The sequence below is a fragment of the Vicia villosa genome, linkage group LG2, assembly GCF_029867415.1.
Source record: "Vicia villosa cultivar HV-30 ecotype Madison, WI linkage group LG2, Vvil1.0, whole genome shotgun sequence".
Lineage (NCBI taxonomy): Eukaryota > Viridiplantae > Streptophyta > Magnoliopsida > Fabales > Fabaceae > Vicia > Vicia villosa.
The window spans coordinates 175,453,130-175,465,596 of NC_081181.1; the positions used below are offsets into that span (position 1 = coordinate 175,453,130).

Consider the following 12,467-nt stretch of genomic DNA (forward strand, 5'->3'; position numbering starts at 1 on the left):
CTAACTAAAGAATCAAAATAACCTTTAATCTTATAATAAAGAGCCAAAAATTCATTGTGTCATTTCTTAGGACCAAGACATAACTCCTCAATAACCAAAGAGAAGTAATAATTGGACCAACAATGAAGAAACCGTGGTCGACAAGGATTAGCAATAACATATGTGGACTCATGATCTGCATGAGATGACGCTTAGAGTACTAGGAACCGAGAATGAAATTCCTTAACATGTGAGGGAAAAGGCTTCAAAAAGAGAGAAGTAGGCTCGATAGTCACCAAACCGGATTATTATCAGGGAACTCCCATGCAATATGGAAGTTGGGGTAAAACATTATAGCTCGAGACAAAATTAGATGTGGTGCTCCTGTTTATGCTGGAAATTCGTAAACAATCGCTAGTCCTCCAAAAAAAGTTGTTGGTTACTCGTAGGATCGACTAGATTGATCCTAGGACATGGTCTGGTTTTTTAGATTTTCTGACATTCGTTTGGTACAAATCTTTCTATTGTTTGGTTTTTTTATAAGTAACAGGTTTGTTTAAAAGACAGTAAAAAAGTGCAGAAAAAGTAAAGGTAATGTAAAGGGCTTCGACTAAAAAATGTGAAAAGAAATTGCAAGACTTTTGATAAAGTAAAACAGGAATAACTGGAAATTCGATTAAATGGTGGTGAATCATACGTACATTTCTCTGCACTCGTATCTCGATATACTTGATACTTTGAGTATAATTGAGTATTTTGTACAAATTGAACACCATAAAATCTAACGCTAAGATTTTAATTCATACTGATTCGACCCTAACAGACTTTTCCTAATGGGATGCCACGTCTTTCGTTTGCATGCTCCTCGATCTCTAAGGCTTCCACACGTCCTTTTTGGATAAGATCAATCATTTGAATTTAAATCTTCTTCTGTTCGAGGCGCCAAACCTAATCAATGTGATTGTCGAAGCTTGTTCTAAGAAGCTCCAAAATATTCTAAGTCTTTATCTTCGCCTTCGAGGATACCTTCTTCAAATAAAATTTTGACAAGATAAAAACCTCTTCAACATGCTTGATATTTCGAATATCCTTCATGATCTGGATTTCATATGTCTCTTCGAAACATCTTCTTTCTAATAATATTTGTCGTATTTTAGCTCGTCGAAATTCCCAGCTAACACATATTCAATCAACTTGAAGATGAAATAATATAATGTCCATGACAAGTCGGTAACAACATGTATTGAACTGTCCAGAGCCCAAAGGATACACAACGCTTTCCATTGCTATAGAGGGAAGAAAGGAAAATAAAGCGCAATGGAGATTAACATGGTCTCCCTTGTCAAAAATTGGGGGGGGGGAGGGTGGAATGATGATCGGCCACCAAAGGAAGAGACTCATGATCCCACTAGGTATAACATAAATGATTCTAAAGTGATAATTGTGGGAGAATATTAATAGGTGCATGTGTGCTGATTAGGGTTCCTTTAAAAGGTAATAACTGAATAGTAAGACATGTATGCTGCAAAGGACCAATATCAAGATTGTTAATCACTTTAGAATCATGGTGAAAAAGAAAACTGGAAAATGGTGCATGTGTGTTGATTTCACCGACCTCAATAAGGCGTGTCAAAAGGATCTGTACCCGTTGCCACACATTGATAAGGCATTCGGGTTCCGCTTGTTCATCTTTATGGATACCTATTCGAGCTATAGTCAAATAAGAATGAACTTGTTGGATGCCCCCAAAACAGATTTCATGACCAACAGAAGCAATTATTATTATGAGGTGATACCATTTGGTCTTAAAAACACAAGGGCTACGTATCAAAGGCTTATGGGCATGGTATTTTCATCACAAATATGAAGGAACTTAGAGGTATATGTGGATGACATGGTGATCAAGACCCCCAAGGAGAGGGACCATGTAAAAGACCTAGAAAAAAACATTTGAGTCAGTAAGGAAGTTTGACATGAGGCTTAATCCAGACATTTGTACTTTTGGAGTACAAACCGATAAGTTTATAGGTTTTATGTTGACACGTCAGGGAATATAGGCTAACCTAGACAAATGACAGGCAATCATTGATATGAGAAGCCCGACGTGTGTGAAGGAATTTCAATAGTTGACCGGAAGGCTGGCCGCCCTATCCCAATTTTTGTCTTGCATAGGCGATAAGTTCATACACTTCTTTGCTACTATCAAGAAGTCGGGAAAATTTGAATGGATGGAAGAATGTGAGAAGGTGTTTATGGAGTTGAAGCATTTCATGTCCGCCCCAGAGATCTTGGTCTGTCTAAAGGAAAATTCAACTCTCATATTATACTTTGCAGTTTCAGACAAAGTTATCAGTTTGGTATTGGTTCAAGACAGTGATGAAGGTGAAAGGTCGATCTACTTCGTCAGTAAGGTTCTCAAAGGAGCTAAAACCTGCTATCAAAAGATCAAAATATTAGCTCTGGTAGTGGTGATTATTGCCAGCAAACTTAGACATTATTTTCTAGGTCATCCCATTATTGTCAAGACGTATTACCTCATAAAGCAGATTTTGAAGAAACCAGACTTGGGCGATATGATGGTATCATAGGCTGTGAATTTATCAGATTATGACATCACATTCACGACTAGGAGTGGCATCAAATCATAGGTACTGGCAAATTTTTTGACAGCGTTGAGTTCACCCTGTAACACCCCATACATAACTGACTAGTATATTATGCATGAAACGTTAAAATTGATATTGAGTACATACACAAGTCAAGGTACAATATTTGATCCATATAAAATACAACATGAAATTCTACTAAGAAGCATAATACATGAGTCTTCAATGGATCTTGCACATCGGAATGTCAAAACCAACGAGGTCTTCGAGCCAACACCACTTCAAGCCATAAATCCGAACTTGCTATCTATCAAAAGCTACTAAACTGCACCTGAAAAAGATAAGTTGATTGGGGTGAGATTAATAAACCTCAGTGAGTCCTCCTATCCTATGGGTCCACTCGGTTCTACAGGGTACATGCATCAACAAAGCCGAATCCACCATTGATCCGGGGTTTATCCTCACATCCGGTACAAGTACGGAGAAAACAAGGAATCGTCCACCATAGGACTCATCATATCACAAGTATGCAAACACGTATGCCAAAACCCATACCCGTGTACGGGGAATCCAGAAGCGCGTTAATGCCTCGACTAGGTTATAAAACATACCCTTGATGGGTTACCTCCCATGCATATATGTCAAGAGAATTGTACAAGCACACTGCAAGAATGATTAGACGGGTTCGCACAAGCCTAGATAGCCGCGAGATGACCTTAGCCTAATTGGCGCCATAGTCCCATTAACCATCTTCACGCACGTGTGTTAACGCCAAGTACAAATACGCCATCTTGACACATGGGCCCACTGGGCGAAAGCCTAGTGCTTAGTCTACTTGACTTCACTAGAGGTGGTTTACCTGTTATACGTAGGCCTACTTAGCCGCATAACACCATCATACCGAGCACACAAGTGTGTTAACGCCAAGTGAGTAAAAAGCCCCGTACGGCACTCACAAACACACTGCAACGGTAGCTCAGGTGCGAGCCCCAATGATCATAAGATCGAGCTATAACATGGACCACAAAGTCCGGAACACTCCATTGACCACAAGGTCGGAGTCACGTTCCCAACCTAGCCCCCGGCCCGCTTCGATTCAAGCATACACACGCATAACAAGCACTAAGTCACACAATACAATCAATGCCGATTATTTAACCAAAACGACAGTGTCAACAGGATTTCATGCACATCACATAATTGCATATCATCTCAAACATGGATATAATATTCATAATAGCAATAGGCATTCTATTTAATACATGATATAATAATTAATAACAATCGGAAAGACATAAATCCTCGTGATAATTAATATCCTGGTTTGAGGACCAATTTTATTAGAAAGTACACGTCGCTAGCTTTCCAACGATATAAAGTTTGCGCGAAACAGACTTACGATGCAAAAGTTACGAATTTCTAAAGTTTGCTGATTTTTGCACTTTTGCCCAAGGTAACCGGTTACCCAGAGGCCAGTAACCGGTTACTGGCATGCAAAAGGCCTAGTAACGCAATTTTCTACAGAGTAACCGGTTACTCAGAAGCCAGTAACTGATTACCCTGAAGCAGAATCAATTTTTCTGCATTTTAAGGGTTCTAAACCAGTCCCAAATGCTTCTAATTGATTCTCAGCATCACCTATATCATTTCCACGAATTTTAACATGCAACACTGATCAAGATATACCAGCCAATGACTAATAAAAAATAACTAACAATTAACACAATTAACATGTTAGTGACATGAATTTATGATTATCTCTCACAATCCTCAAACCCCAATTATCCCCAACATGCAAAACCCCAAAGCTTCTATCTAAGGACTCACCTTGGATCAAATGGAGGTTGAGATGATGATCATGCAGCCATTGGACCCTTAACTTGTTCAAAGATTCACCTTTTTCTTCAACAAACCCGTAGCTGCATTTTACACACATTCAACATGGATCACTCAACTTTGAACCTATTTATCTCCATTAATACAGCACCTACGAACGCAAACCATATATGCAAATCGAAGATAATTTCGTTAGCTTTCCAACGAGACCAGAATCGTTACGATCGGAGTTACGAGCAGAGAGATATTACCGTTTTAGTGGAGCTATACCAAGAGTTGCGAAAATAGCTTGTTGAACATAAGTTCTTCTTCCTTTCCATGCTTCTAAGCTCTCTCTCCCTCATAAATTCTGATTTGGAAAAGCTTACTACCAAACAATGCCTTAAGTCCATGCAAGTATTATTTAAAGTCCATAATGCCCTCCAACTAAGTGGTAATTACCAAGATGCCACTTAGTTGGATTCTAACTAATCCACTAACTTTTCTTAATAATTCCACATATATACATAATTATGCTTAGATAATTAGGGATGTTTCACACCCACTACAAAAGATTCATCCAAGCAATGGATTTTGTTGGGAGATGTAAGATAGGCCAAGCTGGTATAAAAGTCAGTCATTTGGAGTCCTTGGAGAGATATTTCCTAATTATGTACGTAGTCAGAAGCCCGAATTGTCAAGTCGTTACGACGGTTACAGGTAATTCTATGGCTGCATGGGAGTTACGAAATTTAGGGAGGAAGACGTTACAAACGCCATGTAATCATTAGACTTGAAAGGTCACTTCTCAATCTAATGGTTAAAATTAATGATTGTTAGTTTTCTCTCTTCATATTTAATTATTCATTATTTTTAGCCATTAGATTGAATATGTTTAATGGTCAAGATGTGGAGTAAGTATTGATAAGATACTCTTGGAGTAAGAATATATCTCCTTATATATATATATATATATATATATATATATATATATATATATATATATATATATATATATATATATATATATATATATATATATATATATATATATATGAGGAGGGTTATATTTACTTCAGGAGTAAGTTATTATAACTTACTTCAAATCTAGACTATTGATTCTTTTCAATCTAGTGGTTAAAAATAATAAGTAATTAAATGTGGAGAGAGAAAATTATTACTTATTATTTTTAACCATTAGATTGAAAAGAATCAATGGTCTAAATTTGGAGTAAGTTATAATAACTTACTCCTGGAATATATATATATATATATATATATATATATATATATATATATATATATATATATATATATATATATATATATATTCCCTTAATAAAATATCTTGCTGTTTGTCATTCAAACAAATCAAAAGTCTAATCACATTACATCCTAAGTCATTGATGTATAGTAAATATTATTCAAATAGTCTCAATAACTATAAGCAGCGAATGAATAAATGTGTTGGACTCAACTATAAGGGTGTGTTTGGTTGTGAAGTGAAAATGAGAAGAGAGAAATAAGTGAGAGAGAGTAAGAAAAGAGAGAAAGATGTGAGAAATAAAGTAGATTTAATATATTGTTTGATAAAAGAGAAAGTGAATAGAAATAGAGAAGAAAGAGTGGTTGATTATTTTTGAAAAGACAGTAATATCCCTAAATTAAAAAATAGCTCACTAACTTTCAAAATTGTACACAAATAAGTTTTTTAATAATTAACTTTTTCATTAGGTAATGAAATATAATAATTTTTTCTTAATGTAACTATTAATTATTTTAATTTTAATTTTAATTTAACATATAAACTAAATTAAATTTAGTAAACATAAATTACATGCATTCTAGATGTGACATTATTTAGCCTCAAAATAGCAAAGACTTTAATACTAGTGGAGGGCACAATTGGAATAACAAAAATATGGCATTTGTCTTTGAGCTTTCTTGGCAAGGGAGGAGAGATTGTAATTTATGTGGGTCCCACTATTTTTTAATCACTCTTCTCTATTTCTTTGTCAAACCAAACAAGAGAAGTTGGTGTCTTCTTCCCAACTTCTCTCTCAGCAACTTCTTTCTCTTCAACTTCTCACATACCATACAGACCCTAAGAAAAAGTCACATATTATATGCACATTTTATTTTTCCAAAAATAAACCGTCAAAATTGTTATAAGATGATCATTATCAGTAGGGATAAGCTAGTAAATTCGTTATAAAAAAATTTATATTTAACTATGAGTTTTGTTAAGTATAAATATATTAATAAAAAATATATGTAAAGGTATTTTTTTTCTTAAAACAGAGCTCACAGAAATTACTCAAGAACAAGTGCAATATTTACATACAGGATCCTACAATTTAATACATAGATCCAAAATAATAGAGAATATTTTCTATTTTTTTAATTGAAAACATTAATTTAAGAATCATTAAAATATTAATTTTTTGCCTCATAGAAATTTGCTTCTTCATATATATGACATATCCTAAAAACGTAATTCTACCCAACTTATTAAGTCATCATGCTGACAATATTAAGTCATGCTCACAAAACACTACTAAGGAGGGTCATTGATTCTATAATGACCATTTCATTGTCAACACATTCTTATGTGACAGAATCAATGGACATTATCCAAACATTATTATAGAGCACACATATTTAAAACGTGGTAGAATCAATGGACATTAGTTGAAGAACTTTCTGTTTCCATCAAACAACAAGAGCATTGCACCAAATAAAACATCATGAAGAGCACAAATGGCAACACCTTGTGTGATGGACCCTTCTCCTAACAATAAGATTTGACAATGCATAGGAGGAACATTTATGTGTAACTGTTTATGAGCTCTTTTTACTTTTAACTCTACTATTGTTAACATATATATAAAGTGGAAAGTAAAGTTATTTGTAAAAAAAATAGTTTCAATTTACCCGACATGCCCTTTTTAGGTACTAACTCCAGTCGGTGCGGGTATTGTCTTAAGATGGCAAGGCTTGGTGTTGGTGGAGGACCCTACATTTCAATCATGGGCTTCAATCATATAACATTGGAACCCTAAAAATGGTTTTGAAATATTTTAGATATACCTTGAATTGTGCCAATATCCCATATTTGTTGTGAGAACTTCATTTTTGGACTAACACTTATAGTTAAGGATTACTCTCAAATAAGAGAAAAAGTGTTATGTTTTCAAAGAGTCCGTTCATAAAGATATGTAAATTTTTATGTTCTTAAAAATGAAAGAAATGTTTATAAAAATATCAAAAAGGTGATCAGAAAAATAGAGTTTTTAGGTTGACTATTATGAACTCCGACTTTTAGAAGAAACATGAGAACATAGAAATGGTCAATACGATTGAACACCTTAATATGATCTATCAAACGAAAATATGACATGAAAGAAATCAATGTAGGTCTCTATTTACTCAAAATGATTGGGTATGTTGAAAATCTTAATCAATTGGTATTACTTTTATACCGTAGCTTGTGATTAAAATAATTCAACAATAAAAAATTAAAATCCAATTGCTACCCTATGAGTTTAACTTAACTGAAAAGTTAAATAAACACTACGCCATAAAACACCTTAGACATCGCTTTTTTTGGAATAGACAGCGCTTTAAAGCGCTGCCTATGCTGGCGCTGTTGTAGGTAAAGCCAGCGCTTTTTTTAAAGTAAAAGCGCTGCCATATGTCTACTTTAGACAGCGCTTTATTCCAGAAGCGCTATCTTTGGGCCCCTTTAGGCAGCACTTATTTTGCTGAGATGCGCTTTCTATTGTCCCTCTTTAGGCAGCGCTTTTTTAGTTCTTTTTTTGATTCCCTTTAGACAGCGCTTTTCTTTAAAAGCGCTGTTTATTCCCCACTTTAATTTAGAAATGCTTTCTAATGCACCCCTTTTGGCAGGGCTTTTTTTTTTGTTTAAAGTGGCACACATAATAATAATAATAATAATAATAATAATAATAATAACAACAACATTTTTATGCTTTTCCCAAAGTCCAATAAATTTTGTATGGTGAATGTACCAAATCTGCTAATAATTGTAGTCGGTTAATTTTGTATGGTTTGATATGCAATCTAACAGTTTAAGTTTCGATTAGCAGTATATATTGATGAAGCAATCAATATTAATTTGAATGTAATGCAATATATGGTTTTGTTAAGCAATATATATATATATATATATATATATATATATATATATATATATATATATATATATATATATATATATATATATATAAGACAAATTATTATTATATAAACAAACAGTTAATCATTTATGGTAAAAGACATACTTTACAGTGTCCATAGCAGCCAAAATTTCATTCATGAGACCAATTCTCTTGCAAAACAGACTTAAAGTGAATATCTAAAAGCTAGTTTGCAAAATGAATTTATTCATCACAAGGAATATGCCACTTTGGAATCAACCTTTCATCAGTCGAAAAATCTTTTGGGCTAATCCACTCTTCAAGAGCAACAACATCAGGGTAACTAAGAACACACCTAGAAAACCAACAAAAAAAGGGCTAAAGTTACAGAAGATACACAACCACAGAATCGGGAAAAAAATACTACTAAAACATAGTGAAATGAATGTAATGCAACCCTTATCATACATACTTATATTGGTCTATTGGATAATAGTGAATCTGACTTCCAAGAAGGGACCGAAGAAGATGATCAGCAGCCCCATTAACCTGTCAATGAAAGTAGCAATGAAATATAGATATGGAACCAATGGACTACTTTCTACTCAGTACCAAATTCATTCTTATAAGATATTATAATCAGCTTTCTTTTAAAAACATATCAAGTGCACTGCTAAGAATAAGACCTTCCAAGATGGTGGTCAGAAAATCAATTACCGAGAAGAAAATATTATGCTCTAGACATATAATTGACCACATAACTCTAACAAAGAACAACATATTACTCAATTTAGTAACATCACTAACTTATTCATGAGCTGTTTCTAAGTTTGATTCATTAGTTTTTCCTCTTTAAATGACCAGATTCATATGCATGCAAACACATAGAGCTAAAGTAACAATCTTCATGAGCAGTGACTAAAATAGAAAATAAGGGAACCATTGATTTCCATTTCTCAGAAATGATAAATTATAAATATCCAGGACTAAAATAAATTGTGTTTCAGGAAGCCATACTGTATCCTCAGGTAAAAGTATTTGTTCATTAGCCAAGTATCCACTGGAGGTTTGTGTGGGAATCATCGATCCAGCTCCACCGCTAGCCTTCTCCTCATTGTTTAATAATCGAAATCTGTATTTTGGAAGTATACTAAGGTCTGCTTCTGATGCACCTTCCTATATTCATTCAAAATGAAACAAATAGAACAATTAGAAGGTTCCCATGTTATTGTTCAGTCAGTTAAAAATATCTTTTTATTCATATATGTCCTGCAACAGCATCGAGAATAGCAATGATGCAGGGCAGACAACAACTGAGAGCAATGCCGATCAAGCATGCCAAAACAACACAGAAGATGGCAAAAAAAACATCAAATGCGAGAAAGATAACAGCCAACCTGTAAAGATTGAAAATAGATCATTGTTTTCATTATATCAACAAACTTCACAAATCTATCAAATAGAAAGAAAAAAAAGAGTAGCTGCCCATTCTGGTCATCTATAAATACCCTCAGTATCACAGCTCTTCATTTATTTGAGATATCAAATTGGTTTGTCAAATAGCAATTAATGAAATCAAGTTTGTTCTTTTAAGGACTGGTTGGGTTGTCACTAATGACCATACTGATGCAGTTATAATGGATGGCCAAAATTGGCCTTTGATCAAGAAATATTCTTTAATGAAAAAAATTCTCCCTGGTACTTTTGAAAGCTACGAATTTGAAAAAAATTCTAGGTTCAATAATATTTAATCATATGTTCAACTTTAAATAAAGGAATATAGGAAATCATCCGCTCAAGAAACGATGTGAACATCCAGCTCATAGAGATATCTTGAGAAAACAAACAATATAAACACCGAGATCAGAGAAGTCAGTAAAGTCTGACAAAAAATGTTCAAAACAGAAGTCGAACTCGGGTGCTATCCAATCGATTATGTTCAATACATGAATAACAAAAAAAATAAATAGTAACACCATTGTAAAATAATAGCAGTATCAAAGCCAAGTGTACCATGTGATCATCTATAGGGATGACCATCATTGCTGGAACAAGTATGATACCTCCATAGACACTAGAATACATAGCCGGATATGGTTGTTTCTCCACTGAACTCCATGTTTGATGAAGCTTTTCTAGTAAATGAAGAATTCAAAGCCAATGAAAAGTGTAAAACTTCAACTTATAGATTGTGTTAGGTAATTAAAGATGGTACAAAAAAGTGAGGCTTAGAAATCTCACCTCAGATGATGAAGAGAACACATGAACTTCAAAATTACTATCAGTTTCAATCTCTGGTACAACCAAAACAGATACAATAAGAACATTATACATTCATAATGACTCATGTTTCAACCAGAAATTGAACTTGTAAAAACCAATAAAGCTTCAAATTTTGAATAGGATAACAGAAGCTGAAAGAAACCCAACTCACCAGAGGATGCAGTGGTACTCCCCATGAAGTAAAGAAGAGAGTTAGAATCAGAAACTGTGTATACAACACTAATATTATTCTAACAAATCTTAGACCATACAAGGCATGGACCACATATCTGTTTTTTTTTAACTCAAACAATCAAAATCCCTAAATAATAAACTAAATCAATCTAAAAAATTACCAAAGCAAATAACAAGAAAATGCGATCATGACAAAAGCCCCAATAAAGAGCAAGAGGATCAAGTTGGAAAAGAGTCAAACCGTTTGGAACATGTAGCTATCAAGCTCGTCGACGGAATCATCAACCGCGATTGAATCTTCTATTTTGATTTATTCACCGAATCTGCAGAACCCTGAACAATATCAAAAATCAAGAACCCTAGAAATTGGGGAATATGACGCAAACCAGAATTTACGATAAAATTGAACTCTAACAACAATAGTCGCTGGGTCAAATCCAACTTCGCTTGAATGATAGTAACCATAGGTGAAGGAAAATGTTGAGAGAATAACAAAAAACGAAATCGCAAGATCTCAGATCGCAATAAGGTAATCAAAAGGAAGAAGAAACAAAAGGAAATTGGAAATTGAAACCGATGAAAGACCACTTCTCGTTGTGTAGTTAGAAACGATGAAAGAACAACAAAAACGGTGCGAGATTGCATGTGGGTCTTGGTCGATTCTGAGTGTGAGCATGATTTAGGGTGATTGTTGTTGATAGCGGCGGAGAAGAAAATAATACTAAGAAGACGAGAGAGTATGGAGATAAGAGAGAGATTTTTGAGTTAGAATGAAAAGAAAATGAAAAATGAAAAAATATAAAATCCCTTGGTGTAAAGCGCTACGTAAACCCACCCTTTAGGCAGCGCTTAGCGCTTTTACAAAGCGCTGCGTAAGCCCATCCTTTAACAGTGATTTTTAAAGCGCTTTCTAAAACAACCCTTAGACAGCGCTTCTTGAAACCACTTTACCCCTTTAGGCAGCGCTTTTTTAGAAAGCGCTGTCTAAGGTATATGTCAAAAATTCCGCGTTTTTTAAAAGGACTTTTACCAGCGCTTTTGGTAAGAAGCGTTGTCTAAGGTGTGCTGCCTAATCTTATGTTTGGCGTAGTGAAAATTGAAACAATTAGAAAGAAGAGTTTGAAATAACTCATATGATGAATTAGAATAAAGACTTATTTCTTTGACTATCTTGAAATTTGTATTGAATACAATTGAAAGGAGTTTCTACCTAAATAGTTGATCATTCAACATTGATTTAAAAGAGTAAAGTACATATCTCGACCCATTAGAAAATCTTCTGAAGAAACTTTCTAAATCAAATATTGAGAATCATTTAACTTAAAAAAAAAAAAGGTAGGAGTGTAGTTAATTAAATAAATAACTAAATATTTTTATTTAGTGATATTTATTATTCGTACACTTTCTTTAAAATAGATTATCATGTCATCAATCATTTTAAGTAACATGT

At 33.9% G+C, this 12,467-nt stretch overlaps 1 protein-coding gene across 13 annotated transcripts; it reads right to left on the reverse strand.

Moving 5' to 3' along the window:
• Positions 1-8,659: 8,659 nt before the first annotated feature.
• Positions 8,660-11,876, reverse strand: LOC131647492 (uncharacterized). 13 transcript variants are annotated; one of them, XM_058917384.1, is made up of 8 exons: positions 11,436-11,874; positions 11,259-11,340; positions 10,995-11,048; positions 10,802-10,854; positions 10,624-10,695; positions 9,578-9,736; positions 9,033-9,109; positions 8,660-8,915 (listed from the first exon to the last, which is right to left on the reverse strand). In XM_058917384.1, the coding sequence occupies exons 3-8, from the start codon at positions 11,017-11,019 to the stop codon at positions 8,804-8,806; spliced, it is 498 nt and encodes a 165-aa protein (XP_058773367.1). In that variant the 5' UTR covers positions 11,020-11,048; positions 11,259-11,340; positions 11,436-11,874; the 3' UTR covers positions 8,660-8,803. The 13 variants fall into 13 exon arrangements, with proteins under 13 accessions (XP_058773367.1, XP_058773366.1, XP_058773369.1 ...); XM_058917383.1 differs by having other exon boundaries at positions 11,433-11,874; XM_058917386.1 differs by lacking the exon at positions 10,995-11,048 and having other exon boundaries at positions 10,574-10,695; positions 11,433-11,876.
• Positions 11,877-12,467: the final 591 nt, after the last annotated feature.

Excerpts from the sequence above, each read along its gene's own strand:
- LOC131647492 (XM_058917380.1), bottom strand. The coding sequence starts at position 10,894 with ATGTATAATGTTCTTATTGTATCTGTTTTGGTTGTACCAGAGATTGAA. Across the intron at positions 10,696-10,801 it reads TGTTCTCTTCATCATCTGAG|AAAAGCTTCATCAAACATGG; the intron begins GTGAGATTTCTA and ends TTCATTTACTAG. Across the intron at positions 9,110-9,577 it reads TACTTTTACCTGAGGATACA|GTTAATGGGGCTGCTGATCA; the intron begins GTATGGCTTCCT and ends TTTCATTGACAG.